Genomic DNA, 21,772 nt, shown 5'->3' on the forward strand with positions numbered 1-21,772 from the left:
TTTGGATCCCTTCAAAGTTCCTTTCTAACTCCAAATCCCATTATTTAATACTTAGCCAAATAGTTACCTATAACTCTCACTCATTCAATCTGTACAGGCATTGTATCACATTCCGTAAAAAGTTATTGTCCCCAAGGGAAGAAGTCTCTGAAATAGCAACTGTTATTCTGGTGAATTTCACTAAGGGCTGCATACAATTCAATTTGTAGGGACTATAATTATTAAGGTAAGTTTGTCACTGGCAACAAGTGAAAATTCAATTTCACTTTCCATTGAAAGTCCTCACCTCTGGATCTATCATTTTGGGGTTGGCATAAGTACAGTCTGGAGGTATCTCAGTCTTCTTTTCCAACATTTTTAGTAAACTCATGTGCTCAGCTTCACGTACTATGCTTTGATCCATTCTTGAAGATCTTTTCAAAGCATTTTCAGGCCTGCTCCCCGTCCCAACAAAAATATTTTTTTTCAAATAAATGTTATTTTGTTTCTAAAAGATTTATTTATTTCAACAAACTTTGATTAAGGAGAAAATACTTTCATTTGCTACATAAAAGTTAAAAATATTTACTCCACAAATCAGTGAAACAATTATAAGATCTGGTCAACTTATAGAACAAGTAATAGAAGTTATTTTGACCGAAAAGAGGCCTTAGAGATCATGATTAAATAGTATCCTCAAATCATGTCTTTTCATAACACAGTTGACTTTACAGTAAACATATACAGAAATAAAAGACAAAATTATTGAACCAAAAGGAAATTAATAAATTAGAGTGAGAAAATGAAATATTTGAAATATTTGAGCTCTGTTTGAACACTAAACTAAACATAACAAAAAATTGTTATTATAACAATGAGGGTTCTACTCCTAACTCCTTTGATTCAATCTGTTCTCCCATGGTCAAGGACAGTGGAAAGATTGATGAATTTTGAAAATAGGACTTTTAGGTTCACATAAACATAAAATTCACATCCTGGGGAAAAGAGACTAAATCCATTCTGAGAAGTAAGTCTATGTCTTATTTTGCAGCCATGTAGGTTTCTTAGAGTAGATAAGATCTAAATTATTTTCTGTTATTCTCTGTGACTTGGAGGGAGCCTTTCCATAATGGAAGGATGGAAAGGTGAATCCAGTGATAGGATCAAAGATTCAGAGCTTGGGTGAATTGTAGAAGTTGTCTGATTTCACAGATGAGGAAATCAAGGTCTGGCTTAAGTGGATTGCCCAAGGTTGCACAAGTGAAGGGCAGAACGAGGATTCAAATCCAGAACCCAACTCCAAATCCATTCCTCCTTCCAATGTAATGTGCTGCTTTGAGATTATTATCCCTACTTCACAGATAAGGAAACTGTCACAGTGACTTGCCTCCATCTACTTGGTTATAAGTGATAAAGATGGTAATGAAATCCATGTCTTTCTGACTCCAAGTCAGATACTACTGTAAAGGTAAAACCATCTTCCTGTCTACTTTTTATTTTCCATTCATTCATTTAATAATTCATTAAGCAAAAGCATTTAGTAAACATCTGACTATTATATTCAATAAACTGTGCTAGGTGCTGAGGGAAGTAAAAAATAAATGGCCCACCCTCAAAAAGCTCATAATTCCCACATCAGTAGGACATTAATCAATGAAATCTCTATACTCTATGACATGAGCGACTGAACTTCTATGTTCTTATAAAAGGGATGTGATAGCCTTGGTAAAATTCTGCAAATTGATGTGTCAGGGCCTGGACCATGAGGGCCAGGCCGGAGAAGAGAATCATTCTGAGTACACAGACTGTGGACCTGTTTCTGTAAAGGCCTAAAGGAATCTTTGAGGGGTGAGCAGAAGAACCAGAATTTTCATTTTATTGGCTTAAGGATTCCTTGGTGAGGGAACTCCCTCCATCCGTGGATACTATCACCAGCTCTACACTCATAGTTTTAGAGAATTGGCTGGAGCTCTCTGCCCAGTCACATAATCAATATATTTTAGATGCCAGACGTGACCCCAGGTCATCATAAAGTTTGTCTATCCATTATACCATGCTATCGCTATAGAGGACTCATACCCAGGTGTGACTAAGGACACAAAAACAACACCTTCTGTTCCCCAGCCTGATTTTACTTTCACTCAATTGGGGACTTGGGCACAGCATCAGTCTGTGGCCTCTGATTGGTATATTAGCCATGGATCTTATGGGATATTTCTGAGGCATCAGTAAATCCAGGGACCAGTTCTTTGCTTGCAAATACATACACAGTTGGTGTTTTCTCCATTGCTTTCTTCACTTTCTTCAGCTTGTGAGTTAATGCATGGACTTCTTTGTCTGTATTGGATGACTGTCTACTTTCCTGCTTTTCTTCTAGAGCATTACACACTCTGTGAGCCCTTTGTTCTACAAAACTTATATTGAACCTGGAAATAAATAGAAGAGACCACTGAAAAAGAGACAGAGCTTATTTTGGTACGTGAAATTATCCTGTATATTCCTGTTTTAAAATTTTTACAGGAACTGATTCAATTTGCCCATCAGTGGTAAAGTCTAAATTTGGTATGTCAATGCCTTGTTAAAGAGACACAAAAGTTATGCTGACACATGCATACCTTTGCTAGTGGGGCCCTATAAATCATACTGGGGGTAAGGAGGATAGAAAAAATACACATAGGGGAGTGGTGGCCAGGGAGGGACAATTTGATTCAGAACATTATTGGGATGGCAAATGAGACCCCAGGTGAGAAGATTGGCATATTCCTTCCTAGATCAATGGTAGAGTTGATATGATCAGAGTTTCAGAATTAGAAGGGAAAGAGGTAAGCATGAGGATGCCTATCTGGCAGCACAGTGGCTCTTGAAAAGATGACCAGGGAATATAGAGCAAAATAAAATATGGCTGAGGACTGTCAGGAAAAAAAATGATGAGATAGTCATCAATCAAGAAAATTGGGCCCCTGACTGGAAGTGTAATGCATGCTAATACTTTGATTTCCTGATTTGTTAATATTGTATGGATTTTTGTTGGTCACTTTCCAAGTCTATTACATCCAATTTTACAGTTACAAAGGTGGTGTTGATTGCTTTAAACATGTTCCTCCAATTTAGCTTTAATTTCAGAATGCTAACAATTCTTTTGACATTTTCAGACACAGATTTGTTGTTGGTACTTTCAATTGATGTATAAGGGAATCCAGACAATCTAATATGCATTAATTTTCTGTATTCCTTTCCTCATGATTACATTTTGTTTCTTTTAATTGGGCAATATAGAAATGGAGTTTTCTATTGTATGAATAGCTAGATATCAAGGCAACCTGCCTATGGCTTTCTATAGACCTTCAAAAGTTCTCTTAAATCAATTTAAATAAAATTATTTTATTATTTTCCAGTTACATGTAGAAATAATTTTCAACATTTGTTTATATAAGATTTCCAATTTCAAATTTTTCTCCCTCCCTACCTTCTCTCCCCACCTCCCCTAGACAGCAGGCAATCTGATATAGGTTATATATACATAATACCATTAAACATATTTCTGCATTAGTCATGTTATATAAGAAGGATCAGAGCATAAAGGAAAAACCTCAAATCAGAAAACCAACAGCACGAAAAACAAAAGAAATAGTATGGTCCCATCCGCAACCATATTTCACAGTTCCTTTTTTTCTGGACTTGGAGAGCCTTTTCCATCATGAGTCCTTTGGAACTTTCTTGTTCCATTGGATTGGTGAGAAGAATCTAGTCTATCACAGTTGATCAACACTTAATGTTGATGATACTGTGTATAATGTTCTTCTGGTTCTGCTCATCTCACTCATCATCAGTTCATGCAAGTCCTTCCAGGTTCCTCTGAACTCCACCTGCTTATCATTTCTTACAGCACGATAGAATTCCATTACATTCATATACCACAACTTGTTTAGCCATTCCCCAGTTTATGGACATCCCCTCAATTTCCAATTCCTTGGCACCACAAAAAGAGCAGCTATAAATATTTTTGTACATGTGGGTCCTTCTCCCCTTGGATCAGTTCACAGCTCCACCAACAATGCATTAGTGTTCCAATTTTTCCACAGTTTCTCCAACATTCATTATTTTCCTTTTTTGTCATATTAGCCAATCTGATAGGTATCAGGTGGTACCTTAAAATTGTTTTAATTTGAATCTTTCTAATCAATAGTGATTTAGAGCATTTTTCATATGGCAATAGATAGCTTTGATTTCTTCATCAGAAAACTGCCTGTTCATATCCTTTCACCATTTCTCAATTGGGGAATGACTTGGATTCTTATAAATTTGATTTAGTTCCCTATATATTTTAGAAATGAGGCCTTTATCAGAAGTACTGGCCACAAAAATTATTTCCCAGATATCTGCATCCCTTCTAATTTTGGATGCATTGCTTCTGTTTGTACAAAACCTTTGTAATTTAATGTAATCAAAATCATCCATTTTGCATTTTATAATATACTCTATCTCTTGTTTGGTGATAAACTGTTTTCCTTTCCAAAGATCTGAAAGGTAAACTATTCCTTCCTCTCCTAATTTACCTATGGTATCACTTCGTATGTTTAAATCATGTATCCATTTTGACCTTATTTTAGTATAAGGTATAAGATGTTGGTCTACCCCTAATATCTGCCATACTATCTTCCAGTTTTCCCAGCAATTTTTATCAAATACTGAATTCCTATCCCAGAAGCTGGGGTCTTTGGGTTTATCAAACAGTACATTACTAATGTCATTTACTACTGTGTCTCCTGTGCCTAGCCTATTCCATTGGTCCTCCACTCTATTTCTTAGCCAGTACCAGTTAGTTTTGATGACTGCCGCTTTATAGTAGAGCTCCAGATTTGGTACAGCTAACCCACCTTCCTGTTTATTTTGTTTTAATTATTTCCCTTGATATACTTGACTTTTTGTTTTTCCAGATGAATTTTGTTATTATTTTTTCTAGCTCTATAAAACATTTTTAGGTAGTCTGATTGGTATGGCACTGAATAAGTAAATTAATTTAGGTAGAATTGTCATTTGTATTATATTAGCTTGGCCTATCCATGAGCAATTAATATCTTTCCAATTTTTTAAATCTGATTTGATTTATGTGAAAAGTGTTTGTTAATTGTGTTCATAGAGTTCCTAGGTTTGTCTTGGCAAGTAGACTCACAAGTATTTTATATTATCTACCATTACTTTAAATGGAATTTCTCTTTCTATCTCTTGCTGCTGGACTTTGTTGGTCATGTATAGAAATGCTGATGATTTATGTGGATTTATTTTATAGCCTGCTACCTTGCTAATTTTTTCAAGTAATTTTTGAGTTGATTCTCTAGGATTTTCTATGTATACCATTATATCATCTGCAAAGAGTAATTGTTTTGTTTCCTCCTTGCCTATTCTAATTCCTTTAATTCCTTTCTCTTCTCTGATTGCTAATGCTAAAATTTCTAGTACAATATTAAATAACAGGGGTGATAATGGACATCCCTGTTTCACCCCTGATCTTATTGGGAAGCCCTCTAACTTATCGCCATTACATATAATGCTTGTGGATGATTTTAGGTAGATACGGCTTATTATTTTAAGGAAAGCTCCACCTATTCCTAAACTCTCTAGTGTTTTCCTTAGGAATGGGTGCTTTATTTTGTCAAAAGCTTTCTCTGCATCTATTGAGATAATCATATGATTTTGGTTAGTTTTCTTATTGATGTGGTTGATTATGTTAATAGTTTTCCTAATGTTGAGCCAGCCCTGCATTCATGGTATAAATCCCACCTGGTCATAGTGTATTATCCTGGTGATCACTTGCTGTAATCTCCTTGCTAATATCTTATTTAAGATTTTAGCATCAATATTCATTAGGGAAATTGGTCTATAATTTTCTTTTTCTGTTTTGGCTTTGCCTGGTTTTGGTATCACCATCATATTTGTGTCATAAAATGAAATTTGGTGAAGAAGTTCACCTATTTTTCCAAATAATTTGTATAATATTGGAAATAATTGGTCTTTAAATGTTTGGTAGAATTCACCTGTAAACTCATCTGGCCCTGGGGACTTTTTCTTAGGGAGTTCATTAATGGCTTGTTCAATTTCTTTTTCTAATATGTGCTTATTTAAGGATTTTATTTCCTCTTCACTTAACCTGGGCAGTTTGTATTTTTGTAAATATTTACCATTTCATTTAGATTGTTAAATTTATTGGCATACAGTTGGGCAAAATAGTTCCTAATTATTGCTTTAATTTCCACTTCATTGGTGGTAAGATCACCATTTTCATTTTTGATACTGGTAATTTGGTTTTATTCTTTCTTTTTTTAATCAAATTTACCAATATTTTACCTATTTTATTGTTTTTTCATAAAATCAACTCTTAGTTTTATTGATTAATTCCATAGTTTTCTTGCTTTCAATCTTATTAATTTCTCCTTTAATTTTCAGGATTTCTAGTTTAATATCTAATTGGGGATTTCTAACTTGTTCTTTTTCTAGCTTTTTAAGTTGCATGCCCAATTCACTGATCTCCTCTTTCTCTTTTTTATTCATGTAAGCAGTTAGAGCTATAAAATTCCCCCTAACCATTGCTTTGGCTGCATCCCATAGATTTTTGGTATGTTGTCTCATTATTGTCATTTTCTTGGATAAAGTTATTGATTTTTTCTATGATTTGTTGTTTGACCCACTCATTTTTAGAATGAAATTATTTAGTTTCCAATGGATTTTCAGTCTACCTTTCCATGGCTCTTTATTACATGTAATTTTTATTGCATCATGATCTGAGAAGGATGCATTTACTATTTCCTCCTTTCTACATTTGACTATGATGTTTTTGTGCCCTGATACATGGTCCATTTTTGAAAATGTGCATGTAGGGACAGCTAGGTGGCACAGTGGTTACAGCAGTGGCCCTGGAGTCAGGGGGACCTGAGTTCAAATCCGACTCAGACACTTAATACCTTACTAACTGTGTAACCCTGGGCAAGTCACTTAAACCCAATTGCCTCACCAAAAAGAAAGAAAGAAAGAAAGAAAGAAAGAAAGAAAGAAAGAAAGAAAGAAAGAAAGAAAGAAAGAAAGAAAGAAAGAAAGAAAGAAAGAAAGAAAGAAAGAAAGAAAGAAAGAAAGAAAGAAAGAAAGAAGGAAAGAAAGAAGGAAAGAAAGAAAGAAAGAAAGAAAGAAAGAAAGAAAGAAAGAAAGAAAGAAAGAAAGAAAGAAAGAAAGAAAGAAAGAAAGAAAGAAAGAAAGAAAGAAAGAAGGAAAGAAAGAAGGAAAGAAAGAAAGAAAGAAAGAAAGAAAGAAAGAAAGAAAGAAAGAAAGAAAGAAAGAAAGAAAGAAAATGTGCCATATACTGCTGAGAAAAAGGTATATTCCTTTCTATCCCCATTCAATTGTCTCCAAACATCTATCATGTCTAACTTTTCTAGTATTCTATTCACTTCTTTCACTTCTTTCTTATTTATTTTGTGGCTAGACTTATCTAATTCTGAGAGGGGAAGATTCAGATCCCCCGCTAGTATAGTATTACTGTCTATTTCCTCTTGTAACTCATTTAACTTCTCCTCTAAAATCTGGATGCTATACCACTTGGTGCATACATGTTTAATATTAATATTACTACATTATCTATAGTACTTTTTAGCAAGTAGTTTCCTTCCTTATCTCTTTTAATGAGATCTATTTTTGCCTTTGCTTTGTCTAAGACAAGGATTGCTACCCCTGCTTTTTTTACTATAGCTGATGCATAATATATTCTGCTCCAGCCTTTTACCTTTACTCCGTATGTATCTCTCTGCTTCAAATGTGTTTCTTGTAAACAGTATATTGTAGGATTCTGGTTTTTAATCCACTCTGCAATTCACTTCCATTTTATGGGAGAGTTCATCCCATTCACATTCACAGTTAAAATTTTTTGTTTGTTTGTTTTGTTTTTGAGGGGCAATGGGGGTTAAGTGATTTGCCCAGGGTCACACAGCTAGTAAGTGTCAAGTGTCTGAGGCCGGATTTGAACTCAGGTACTCCTGAATCCAGAGCTGGTGCTTTATCCACTGTGCCACCTAGCCGCCCCCCACAGTTAAAATTATTAACTGTTTATTTCCCTCCATTTTCTTTTCCCCTTTGTACTCTTTTTCCCCTTCCTTTCCCCTATTCCACTTGACCAGTGTTTTGCTTCTGACCACTGCCTCCCTCAATCTGCCCTCTCTTTTATCAGCTCCCCTTCATTTTCTTGCCCCTTTTCCCCCAACTTGTGCCCTCCCTTCTATCAATATTATCCTTTTTTCCCCTTCCCCTTTTGTTTCCTTACAGAGAGAGCTAAGTTTCTTTATACAAATGAGAGTGCTTTTTATTCCCTCCCTGAACCAAGTCTGATGAGAGTAAGGTTGCAACAATGTCCACCCCTCCCTTCTTTCCCTCTGTTGTAATAGGTTCTTTTTGTGCCTCTTCCTATGATATAATTAACCCCATTCCACCTCTCCCTTCTTCTCCTCCCCCTAGTCTTCTTTTATTCTGTCCCTTAATTTTCTTTATATCATCACATCAAAGTTGATTTAATAATAATACATTTACAGAGATAGAGATCTCAAGAATTAAAAGTATTATCCTCCCTCATATGGATTCAAGCAGTTTAGCATCATTGGACAACCCTTTTCTCCTCCTTGTTACATCTTTATATTTCTCTAGAGTCTTGTATTTGGAGATCAAATTTTTTGTTCATTTCTGGTCTTTTTCTCAGGAAGCCTTGGAAGTCCTCTAGTTCAGTGAATGTCCATCTTTTCCTCTGAAAGAGAATGCTCAGTTTTGCTGGGTAGTTGATCCTGGGTTGTAATCCAAGCTCCTTTGCCTTCCTGTATATCATATTCCAAGCCCTGTGATCCTTTAATGTTGAAGCTGCGAAGTCCTGAATAATCCTGACTGTGGCTCCATGGTATTTAAATGGTTTATCTTTCTGGCTGCTTGGAGTATTTTCTCATTCACCTGATAATTCTTGAGTTTGGCCACTATATTCCTTGAAGTGTTCCTTTTGGGGTCTCTATTAGGTGGTGTTTGGTGGATTCTTTCAATGATGATTTTATTCTCTGCTTCTACAATTTCAGGGCAGTTTTCCACAATAATTTCCTGGAATATGGTGTCTAGACTCTTCTTTATCATGGCTTTCAGTTATTCTAATAATTCTCAGATTATCTCTCATGGACCTATTTTCCAGGTCATTTGTTTTTCCAATGAGGTATTTCACAATTTCTTCTATTTTTTCAGTCTTTTGATTCTGCTCATCAGATTCTTGTTGTCTCATGGAGTTATCTGCTTCCATCTGCTCAATTTTAATTTTTAAGGCCTTATTTTCCACAGTAAGCTTTTGCACTTCTTTTTCTGTTTGGCTAGTTTTGGCCAATTGTATTTTTTAAGGAATTGTTTTCCTCAGTCATTTTTTGTGCTTCTTTTTTGCAGTGTAACTCTCATTTCTCTAATTTCTTTTTCCATTTTTTCTTCTACCTCTCTTAGTTGGGGTTTTTTTGTTTTTGTTTTTGTTTGGTTTTTTTTTTTTTTTTTAGTGAGGCAATTGGGGTTAAGTGACTTGCCCAGGGTCACACAGCTAGTTAAGTGTTAAGTGTCTGAGGCTGGATTTGAACTCAGGTACTCCCGACTCCAAGGCCAGTGCTCTATCCACTGCGCCACCTAGCTGCCCCTCTTAGTTGGTTTTTAAAAGCCTTTTTGAGCTCTTCAAAGAGGGCTTTGTGGTCTTGAGACAAGATCATCTTCCCTCTTGAGTCTTCACTTGTGGGCGTTTTGACTAACTCATCTGTGTTTGAATTTTGGTCTTCCCTTTCACCATAGAAGTTGTCAATGGTAAGGGTCCTTTTTTGTTTCTTGCTCATGTTGTAGGCTATTTTAAAACTTATCAAGTTGAACTCTGCTCCTGGGGCACAGGGTTCAGGGTTACAAGCTTCTTACTGCTCTCAGCTGCCCCACTCTCGGCTGCCCCACTATCGGCTATCCCTCTCTCAGCTGTTTCAAGTTGCAACAGTGTTGAGCTGCCCACTGAGCCAAGCTTTGCTGAGGTGAGCTGCCAGCTGGGACTCTGAGCCTCCCTCCCCTTTTTACCCCAGGTGAGACAGACCTTTTCTGAAGTCTTCTAAATTATTTCACATAGCAGGATTTTGTCTCTCTTTTTGTAGGTTCTGTAGTTCCAGAATCTGTTTAGAGGCTTGATTTAATGATGTTTTTGAGGGAAATATGGAAAAGCTCAGGAAAGTTCCTAGCTTCTCTCCGCCATCTTGGCTCCACCCCTGGAAGTCCACCATGATAGCTTTTGAGGTCCTGCCTTTGTGAGTATTGTTTGAGAGATTGACCTTTCTTCCTCTGGTCATTACTGTAGTACCAGTTGCCTCATATATGACTGTGTTTGGGTCCTAAAATGTTTTTATGATTTCTGTTCAATATTGTAGAAAATTATTTACTTAGAATGCTTATAAGCAGATTTCAGTTTTTTATAAGATATTCTATTTTGGTATAAGAAGCATGCTAATTATATTGATATCCTCAAATTCAAAATGAGCTTTTGCAGAATTCCAGTTAACTTAGACCCATCTTCTCAAAATCATGTGATATTTCATTACTGTTTCTGCCATCTGTTTCATTATTAGATATAATCACTGTGGTTTTATGTTAACTGAAGTTTTCAATAACCTGAAGCTATTCAGCATTTCTATTATAGTAACTCCTCTGTTTCATATCTTATTTCATCTAATTTAAGGTTAGGGACATAGTTCTTGTTCTTGTTTTGCACTAGTCTGCATTACACTATTGCATAAATTGGAGCCAAGGATACTATTGACAAATACCAATATAAACCCTAATAGCTGGTGAGATCCATTTCTAATTTTGTTGAGATAACAGTGGTATATCTTAGAATTATTCCTGTCAGAGGATGGTTTCAGAGAAACCTAGGAACCAACATGAACGAATATGTACCATTATGAACCAGTACATAATAAAGTGAACAGAACCAGGAAAACAATTTCTCCAAGGACAAGAATTTTGAAAGAATTAGACTCTTATCAGCAAATTGACCAACCATGATTCAGACAACTAACAAAATATACTACCCACCTCCTGATAAAGAGGTAAAATCCTCAGAGTGCAGAATGAAACATATATACACTTTAGAATAGATTTTTGATGATTGAAAAAAATATATTTTTAAAAAAGAAAGTATTCCTGTCCTGTGCCATTTTCCTGTTTCAGTTAAGCAGTGAAGCATTTCTAGTAGGTGGGTATTTATTGGTATAGTATTTCTGATTTTCCCAATGGATCTTACCTTGTTTTGGTACCAGAACAAAAAGGAGAACCTTATATACAAAAAGGACCAATCAATGTCCTTTGTGCCATGAAAGTTCCATGTAAAGTAGCCTCATAAGCCCATGTCATCCTGCCTATTCTTTGACTCCTTGGAGAAGTTACATCATATTAACTGGGGTCCTACCCCTTCAGTGGCATCAGCTGAATCAAATTCATCATTAATACAGAATGACCTTCAGGACTTCATAGCTTCAGTTATTGTTTCAGAATCCACACAATACCCCCAGAAACATCTTCACCCTTGAAACTCACTCTACCCTTAGACTACTTCTCACATTAGGAGCACCCTCCCACCTCTCTTGTTGACCTTTTAAAAGACATGCCCAAGCCATGCATATCTTCATTCCCCTCCAGGATATATTCCTTACTCTCTGGATTTTCTCTGCAATATCCCTACATCAGGTACTTTTTTTTTTGGGGGGGGGGGGGCAATGAGGATTAAGTAACTTGCCCAGGGTCACATAGGTAGTAAGTGTCAAGTGTCTGAGACTGGATTTGTACTTGGGTCTTCCTGAATACAAGGTCAGTGCATTATCCACTATGCCACCTAACTGCCCCTAGGTACTTTCATTCACTACTCACATACCCCGCCTTTTCAATTCCCTATTATATGTTGTCTTCCCTTATTAGAATGCAAAGCTCAATGAGAACAGGGATTGTCTTTGTTATTTCTCTCTATATATATTCCCAACACTTAGTATCCACTATGTGTCTGGCACATAGAAAGCACTTAATAAAATCTTGTTGACTTGACTTGCTGTTGACATAAAGTTTCCATTGTACACCAAATGGCTGGCTTTTTCCTATTTTGCTGTTTTCCCTAATTCTTTTTTTTAAGTGAGGCAATTGGGGTTAAGTGACTTGCCCAGGGTCACAGAGCTAGTAAGTGTCAAGTGTCTGAGGCCGGATTTGAACTCAGGTACTCCTGAATCCAGGGCCGGTGCTTTAACCACTGCGCCATCTAGCTGCCCCCATACTAGTACTTTTAATAATAATATTAATTAACATTTATATAGTGCTTTAAAAATTATAAAGTGCTTTATATATACTATCTCATTTGATACAACAACCATATGAGGTAGATGCTAATATTATCCTCATTGTACAGATGAGGAAACTGTCTTAGAGAGGTTAAATGGCTTGCCCGGTGTCATGCATCAGGACATCAGTCTATACCAGGGCTTTTGAAACTGGTGTTCACAAACTTTTAAAAAGATGTTGATAATTGTATTGTTATATAATTGGTTTCCTTTGTAATCTCATGAATTTTGTTTCATGCATACTAATACTAGGCATATCTATGCCTAGATATATTTTAACAGCATCAAATTTGCCTCAGTCTAACCAAACTTCTTGGTCAGACTGAAGCAATGCTTTACAAGATCATTTTGTTCCTGTTTACAGTTTGAACCCAAGAATTTAATAAGACCTGGATAAGACCTAGAATTTAGTTCCCTAGTTATCCTCTGAACAGGACTAAGTCAGTATTATAAGACATTCTGGGACTCTTTTGGACTAAAGTAGAGTAGTATTTATCAAAACATCAATTATTACCCCTGGAACTCCTTGAGAGCAATAATAGCCTTTTGCTTTTCTTTCTATTTATCATATAACACAACACCTGGCTTATAATAGTTGCATAATAAACACTTGTTGAGGACTAAAAACCAATAGGAATTTTCCACTAATGTCTATATAGATATGCATGTATAATTATATATGTATATATTTACATATAATATTTCCATTACATGTTACATATATGCTCCTTTAATTTTTGTAAAGTACTAAGGAACACTCAACGATAATATTAAAAAATAATTAGCAGTACCTGAAATAAATTAGATGAGACATGGGAAAAGTCTAAAAGTAAGCTAGTTAATAGCCTATTTAAAGACAATTCATAAAGTACAAAGGAATATAAAAGTCATTGAACAAAACACATATTAGTAGTTCAGCAAATGTTTACAGAATGATGACAAATTGGACCTACAAAGCAGCAATGAGTACTAGGTCTCAGTAGAAAATACATCTTAACTCGTTTGCCTTCAGCTGGTATCAGCATATTCTATTGGGCAAAAAAAGCTCAAATGAAACTTTTTGTGACTTACATAAAAAACAATGCAGGCAGTTTATCCATTTTTCTTAGCTTTTCAACAAGAAGTGGAAATGTGCGATCCATATCATCTGACTGAGAAAGATAAGCAGGTCTAAGAATCTTCAGCACCTCCTTGGCCTAGAGTAACAAATTTAAAGGAATTGAATCAAAAGGTAATCTATAAAGCCCTGCCCAAAATGGAATTTAAAGATGCATAGGAGCCAAGATGAAGTAAAAATTTTTTAAAAAGGCAGGAACTCTCCTGAATTCTCCCAAATTCCTCTCCAAGCAACTTTAAATATAGCCTCAAAAAATCTTGGAGTTGCAGAACCCACAAAAGTATGTGGTGAAAAAATTTCCCTGCCAAAGACAAGTAGAAAGTTGACAGAAAAGATCTGGCACATTGGGGTAAGAGTTGAGCACAGTCTAAAGAAGGCTTGGCCTCAGTAAAACAGCAGAAGGCTTGGAGGCCTGAATCATCACTGGCTACTGCTGGAGCTCTCAACCCACAGATGGCAAAGGGGTTGGATAACTAGTAAGAAGGAGATTATAGAGGTCCCTTTCCTGGGCCCTGGGTGCAGGATTCTGTTGCATTGCCCATATGTGCATCCAGGTCACAATCCTGAGGTGCAGGCCCAGGGCAAAGAGGAATACTAACACACCAGAGATTGTAGTCACAGGAGAATGGAAACACTGGTCACAGTTGTAGGTCAGAAAGTAGTGCTTGTGGTTATTTGCATACCAGAGCCCAGGCTTGAATACACCTCTCCTTTGAGCATGCCACCTCTGAAGAACTGAAAAGTCACCCCCCCCCCAGAACTAGCTCTGAGAGCAACAACAAAAAAGGCCTGAAGATTAGGAAAGTGCCCCCTCCACCCTTTGAACAGAGTCCCACTTTCACATAGAGTTAAATAAGCTGAAGAAATGAGAAAACAACAAAAAAAGAACCTGACCATAGAAAGTTACTATAGTGACAAGGAAGATCAAAGGTACAAAAAGAACTCCTGGAAGAATTCCAAAAAACATTTTAAAATCAAAAAAAGAGAGGTAGAGGAAAAATTGGGGGGGTATGAGGGATGCAAGAAAAAGCATGAAAAGGAGTCAACAGCTTGGTAAAGGAGGCACAAAAATTACTGGGAAAAAACTAGCACCTTATAAACAGAATAAGTCAAATAGTAAAAGAAGCACAAAAATCTACTGAAGAGAAGAACTCCCTAAAAAAGCAAAATTAGCTAAATGGAAAAAGGTGCATAAAAATTTACGGAAGAGAAAAATTTCTTAAAAGTAGAATTGGCCAAATGGGGAAAAAGTACAAAATATCACTGAAGAAAATAATGCCTAAAAAATTAGTATTGGGCAAGTTGAAGCTAATGAGTCCATGAAATGTCAAGAAACATTTTTTAAATAAAAAAATGAATAAAATGGGAAATATTTCATTAGAAAAACAACTTATTTAGAAAATAGATCCTGGAGAAATTATTTAATAATTATTGAACTACCTGAAAACCATGATCCAAAAAAAGAGCCTGGATATTATCTTTCAAGGAATTATCAAGGAAAAATGCCCCAATTTGTTAGAAGAAGAGGGTAAAATAGAAACTGAAAAAAAAACATCTACTGGGGGCAGCTAGGTGGAGCAGTGGATAAAGCACCGGCTCTGGATTCAGGAGGACCTGAGTTCAAATCTGGCCTTGGACACTTGACACTTACTAGCTGTGTGACCCTGGGCAAGTCACTTAACCCTCATTGCCCCACCAAAAAAAATCTATTGATCACTTCCTAAAAGAGATGCCCAAATGACAACTCCCATGAAAAACACAGCCAATGTCTAGAGCTCCCAGGTCAAGGAAGAAATAATGTAAGCCATAAGCTACCAGAAAGAAACAGTTCAAAAAATGTGGAGCCACAGCCATGTTAACACAATATTTAGCAGTTTATACATTCTACAAGGATCATTGGGCTTGGAATACAATATTCTAGAAGACAAAGCAGCTAGGATCACAACATAGCTCCTGGGTAGATTCACCTAGCCAGTAAAACATAATATAATTCTTCAAGAGGGAAAAACTGATATTCAAGGAAATAAGGGACTTTCAAGCATTCCTGATTAAAGGACCAGAGCTAAAAAGAGCATTTCACTTTCAAATACAAAAAGGAATGAGCAATATTACAGGATTCAATAAGGTTAAACTATTTACATTCCTACATGGGAAGATACTTGTAACTTATAAGAACATTTTCATTATTAGGACAATTAGGAGTATATATAGAAAAAAGGCACAAGTGGGAATTGAATATGATGGGATGATATCTAAAAAAATAAAATTAAGGGGCGAGAAAGAGGAATGCACTGGGAGAAAAGGAGAGGGAAAGGTAGAATGGAGTAAATTATCTTAAAAGAGGCACAAAAGGGTTTTTACAATGGAGGAGAATGTGGGGGCAGCAGCAGAGGAAGTGCTTGAATCTTACTTTCATTGGAATTGGTTCAAAGAGGGAGTGACATATATACTCCATTGGGTATAGGAATTTATATTACCCTATAGGAAAGTAGAAGGGGAAGGAAATAAGAGAATAGGAAGGGGTCTCATAGAAAGGAGGGTAGATTGAAGGAGGTGGTAGTCAGAAGCAAAACATTTTAGAGGATGCAAAGAGTGAAAGGAAAGAGAAAAGTATAATAAAAAAGTGGGGAATCAAATGGAGTGAAATATACAGTTAGTAATCATAATTATGAAAAAAAATTCCCCAAGTTTCTTTGATAAAGGCCTCATTTCTTAAATACATAGAGAATTAAGTAAAATTTATAAAAAGAAGAGTCATTTTATGGTTTCTTTTTTTGGTTTTTGTTTTCTTTCACAACATGACTAAAATGAAAATATGTTCTGCCTGACTGCACATATATAACCTATATCAAATTGCATACTGTCTCAAGAAGAGGGGATGATAGGGAGGAAGGGAGAGAATATATCACTCAATTTTTTTAAATGAATACTAGGGCAGCTAGGTTAGTGGATAGAGCACCAGTCCTGGAGTCAGGAGGACCTGAGTACAAACCCAGCCTCAGACACTTGACACTTACTGGATGCATGACCCTGGGCAAGTCACTTAACCCCAATTGCCTCACCAAAAAAAAATGAATGCTAAAATTGTTTTATATGCAATGGAAGAAAACAAAATAAATATTTTAAATGTAAATAAAATTTTAAATATACTCTTTTAAGAAATAAAAAATGGCATACTAAAAGTTCAGAAAAGCACAGAAAGGCACATCAGTAGATGCAGAGGGAGATATGCAGAACCAGGATTACAAGATACATAATGTCGAAAGATAAATAGAAAGATCAATAAAACAAAACTAAATATTATAAAGTATAATGACCAAGCTTGTGTCCAAGTGAGATAAGAAAATGTACCAACCTTCCTTCATTGAGGAAGATGGATACTATTGTATATACCATCAGACAAAGTCAATGTTGATAATTTTGCTGTATTGCCTATTATAAAAAAAGTTTCTAAAAGAGAAAAAAATGTGGTTCAGCAAGACCAAACACACTTTCCCTTGAGATTCTGGTAAATTTTATTATTATTTCAATCAAATCCAAAAGAACAAGCTACATATCCTTTACAATTATGTGAAAGTAAACTCCCTCCCAGTAAAAATTCCAGAAAGGTATTCCCACTGGGACTCACATGGTGCACTCTAGACAAGAGTCCATCCCCCCAACATAAAATACTCATTAGCAGGATGTTGGTAGTTATCAGTCTTCCCCTCCCCTCACCAGACACACCCTTTCTTCTTTTTATAGAAACCTGTCTCTTTAAACACATGGGTACTGTTTTTGATGTTTCACAAAGTCACCCTGAGACATGAGGATTACCACGGCTTTCCACCCTCTCATCCATACATCTCCCTTCTTAAAAGATAAAATTATGCCAGTGTCGTATTGGACTCAATAAAATTCTATGAACTAATAATTGGATGGCAAATGTAGCCATGGCATCAAGATCTAGGATACTAAGCCTTTGGTCCTATAATCCATATCTAGTAGTCTCTGATAGAATAGAGTATAAAATCTACATATAATATCATACCCCTACTATAACTTTTGAGGAATTTTCAGCTCTATTTATTTCTTCCCTCAAATATCTTAACTTGGTATAACTAAACTCTTTTTCTCTCTCTGTCTCTGTCTCTGTGTGTGTATATATATATATATATATATATATATATATATATATAGTCTGTATATATGTATATGTATATGTGTAAATAACTTAGTATAAATATAAATTACATAATAAACTACATTGCTAAATCAATAGCTATTAAGTTTGCCTAAGCTTTACCTTCAAAAGGCATTGTACTGTAAGGAGATAAGGATTTGCCTTGAAGTCAGAGATACTTAAAGAACTACACATCTAAAGCTAAAAGAAATCTCAAAGGCCAGAAAGATTAAACTATTTGCCCAAGGTTACACAGCTGGTAAGTATCAGAGATAGTATCTGAAATCAGATTCTCTGACTCCAGGCCCAGTACGCTTTCCATTGTGCTTATTGCCTGGGTTCAAGTCCTTCCATTAGTACATACTAGGTATGGAACCATGGATGAATAAGACACTTAATCTTTTTTTTTTCCTCTTCTTTCTTTTCTTTTTTTTTTTTTTGATAGGCAATTGCGGTTAAGTGATTTTCTCAGTGTCTCACCAATAGTAAGTGTCTGAGGTTTGAACTCAGATCCTCCTGACTAGGCCAGTGCTCTATCTACTGTACCACGTAAATTCCCCAACATTTAATCTTTCAATGCCCATGGCAAAACTAAGACTATAAATTATGGATGAATTATCTATCTATGCTGACATTCCCAATAATAGGCTCTCCCTTTCAAAGACTCCCAAATGTTACATATGTGCTAGCATCCCTTGGTGCATGCATTGTGTGGCACTGGGACAGAAGAATAGAGACCTCTCTGTATTCCTCTATCCCAAACTCCCCATTGTGGTTTTGCTTCATGTTTCTAATGCTAGATCTACAAAATCACTGTTCTTTAAATGCCGCCTTTCCTTGAATTATATAAATCATTGAATTGATCTTCTAATTTTAGCCATATAAACTTTATCATAAGTAAGATTTTTAAAACCCATTTACCTCATTTTCATTGCCATTTTTAATCCAATTAGATAGTTCTTCTTTTAATGCTGCTTCATATTTTCTAGCATCCATCTTAGTAATGATTATTTTGTTCTTAAAGTAAACAAATTCCTCAGGACACAATTCCTTGGAAACAAATATAATCAAAAGATAATTAAATTGTGTAAACATAGGAACCAAAATCCAGTAGACATACTTTGTTTTGTGTATCTCCCCAGGAAGACTATCAGCTCTTTGAGGGCAAAAATTGTCACGAACTTCTTCTACATCCCTCACAGCACTTGACAAAGTATTAACCACATAGTCAACACTCAATGCTCTCTGAACTATATGTTGAATACCTTCACTGTTCTCACACCATGCTAGATCCCCCACCCCCCTATATATGCATGGTTCCTGATCTTAAGGATATTAAAATATAGTTGGGGCAAAGGTGAATGGGTTGGCTTTAACTAAGTGGAGGGTCACCTCACCCTCAAAGCAGTGGACAGGAACAAGGGAGAGGTGAGGAAAGAGAATTTGTGGAGTGGAAAAATGGAGGGGGTAAATTGATAAAGGTATTAAGTCTGAAGTAAGTTCATTTGCAAAGAATAAAGGGGAGAGAGAAATAGGCAAAGTTAGCAGCTTGCAGAAAGAAAAGTTCAAAAAATAGTCTCTTTGGGAATGTTAAATAATCAATAGAGAACAAATTCAAATACATAACCAAAAGTGATAGCACAGTAAAGGTTAAATAATAACAAACTTTAGGGGACCTGTTCAGCATGGAAGTTCTTGTAGTCAACATATGAGCATAAGAATATCATCTTAGGTTATTCAGGGTCAGACCCATTATAACCTAGTATTTTCTTGTCATCAGTTCCAAGGGATATCCAATTTGAGGGTAAAAAAATGTGGTTCTGCTATAAACCCTTTCTTATTCCATTTATATTTCCTTCTAATTTCATCTATTGAAGCAATGACTTCCACAAGTTTGTGGCTCATTGAATGAAGCATACTGCCTTTTATTTGTTTTAACTTATTAATTTTTTTTGGTGAGGCAATTGGGGTTAAGTGATTTGCCCAGGGTCACACAGCCCATGTTAAGTGTCTGAGGGTGGATTTGAACTCAGGTCCTCCTGACTCCAGGGCCAGTGCTCTATCCACTGTGCCACCTAGCTGCTCCCTAACTTATTAATTTAAATTTGAAAAGGGTTTGCTTATATTTCGGAATTTGGTGGATGAATTCATGTTGATATCATCTATGCCATTCATGATTCTGTAACTTTTAATTATGTCTTACATGTGAGTGAATAAGTGACTGGACTAAAAAGGCAGCAGTAATAATAAAGAAAAAGGGGTAGATATAAGATTTCAGGGAAAGCACTGTCAGGACTTATTTATAAATGGGATATAGGAGATGAGTCAAAAATGACATCAAATTTCTCAACTAAAGTATCTAAAAAAAGATAGTCTCGTTGACAAAGAGAGACAAGTTGAGAGGGAAAATTCACTGTAGAGGGAAGTTGAGTTGTTTTAGATCTGTTGAGCTATGGGGCATCTAAATACCTGATTTAGATTCCCAACTTGAAGGAAGTTGGAATAAGCTCTTGGATAAGACGGATAGATTTGGAACTCACTACCATAAAAGTGACAAATGAATCTATTGGAATGAAAGTTTTGAAAGGTAAATAAATTAGAAAGAAGTTCTGTTATGTCTTCTCTATGGTATGGATTGTGAACAGGATAGGTTTCATTCTGGTAATTCATGTATTGGGCTTGTTGTTATCAATCTTTTTTTGGTATATTGTGACAATTCTAATTAAAACTTAAAAAGAAGAGAGACAGGTAGACAGACAGAGACAAAGGGATGGAAGTAGAAGGAAGGTAAAAAGGAAGGAAGGAAGGAAGGAAGGAAGGAAGGAAGGAAGGAAGGAAGGAAGGAAGGAAGGAAGGAAGGAAGGAAGGAAGGAAGGAAGGGAGGGAGGAAGGGAGGGAGGAAGGAAAGAAGAGAGGGAGGGAGAGGGTTATAGATTAAGAATTAGATCATTAAAAGAGGAAGAATCAGTGAGGAAGCTAAACAAGGTTTGCTACAAGAAACAGGGAAAGAATCAATATCATGTAGTGGAATGAAGTTCAGAAAGGAGCGTGCCAAGCAACTGTGGTCTACAGTACCACATATCATAGATTCATAGAAAGTAAAGATTGAAAAAACAGCTATTGGATTTAGCAAGAAGCAAGTTGCTGATGACCTTAAAAGAGCTCATTCAGTAGAGTAGCTGGGTGGAAATAATGAATATTATTGGACTACTTTCAACTTTTTCTTTAATAGCATCAATGAAGAATAACTTCTATCAATATATGTATTTACCTGAGCCTTGGGCCAAGCTTTCCATACTTGCACCATAGTGTCATATAGCTGTATGCTTTCTCTTGGAGAAAAGGCAAGGTCAGATGGAAACCCATATTTCTCAATCTGTATAAGCAAAATGAGAAGAGTATGGTGAAACTTAAATTTTTTGTATTTTACTTTACATCAGCTCCCTTGGTCCACTGACACTACCTCTTTACCCATGGGCTTAAAGGAACTCATCTTATTTAACTAAGGTGACAATAAAGTGAGTGTAAAAAAACCAGTAATACTATGAGAAATGTTCACATTACTGTTCAAACATTTTTACTGTGCTAACTTTTGTAAAAATCTCTGCGGATTTATATAGTAGGGGGTCTCTGTGTCTCTCATCCAGCATATGCAAGTATTAATTTAATGAACACAAGTGAAAACTGACAGTCATGATTCAAAGCAGGCAAGTAGAAAGCATTTGTTTCTGTTCTGTCAGTAACTCCTATTTAATTTAATTATTTAATTCACATTGATATAGCATTTTATGATTACCAATCATAGTCTATTACTCTCATAAGTCTTTACCAAATAGACCAAGATTACAGGAGAAAGGAAAAGGACATCACTACACATGAACTCTACTTAACTCTGAGGCAGATAATCCCAAAATAGTCCTAGGGAAAAGAGTCATGAAGAATATTTTAAGGACTGCATGACACTGGTTCTTCTGGCTCATAGTTTCTGGGAGGGAGTGAATGAATGTCCTTTTCACCAACAATGAATGTAGAAAGATGTGCTTTTATAATTATTTCTAAGGAATAGAGGTGGGAACTGGATGTGCTTGACAATGGGAAGCCAAGTTGTGAGTATGT

General features: G+C 35.9%; 1 protein-coding gene across 1 annotated transcript in view; it reads right to left on the minus strand.

The window, feature by feature from the left end:
• DDX60 (DExD/H-box helicase 60) overlaps positions 1–21,772 on the minus strand; it is a 139,712-nt gene that overhangs the window by 50,835 nt on the left and 67,105 nt on the right. The window contains exons 23-27 of the mRNA XM_043971751.1: positions 20,928–21,032; positions 18,578–18,706; positions 13,449–13,573; positions 2,247–2,405; positions 287–434 (exon numbers count right to left, since the gene is read on the minus strand). Coding sequence (XP_043827686.1) covers positions 287–434; positions 2,247–2,405; positions 13,449–13,573; positions 18,578–18,706; positions 20,928–21,032 — 666 coding nt within the window. The remainder of the gene's footprint in view (positions 1–286; positions 435–2,246; positions 2,406–13,448; positions 13,574–18,577; positions 18,707–20,927; positions 21,033–21,772) is intronic.

This window comes from Dromiciops gliroides, chromosome 6, assembly GCF_019393635.1.
Source record: "Dromiciops gliroides isolate mDroGli1 chromosome 6, mDroGli1.pri, whole genome shotgun sequence".
Classification (NCBI taxonomy): domain Eukaryota; kingdom Metazoa; phylum Chordata; class Mammalia; order Microbiotheria; family Microbiotheriidae; genus Dromiciops; species Dromiciops gliroides.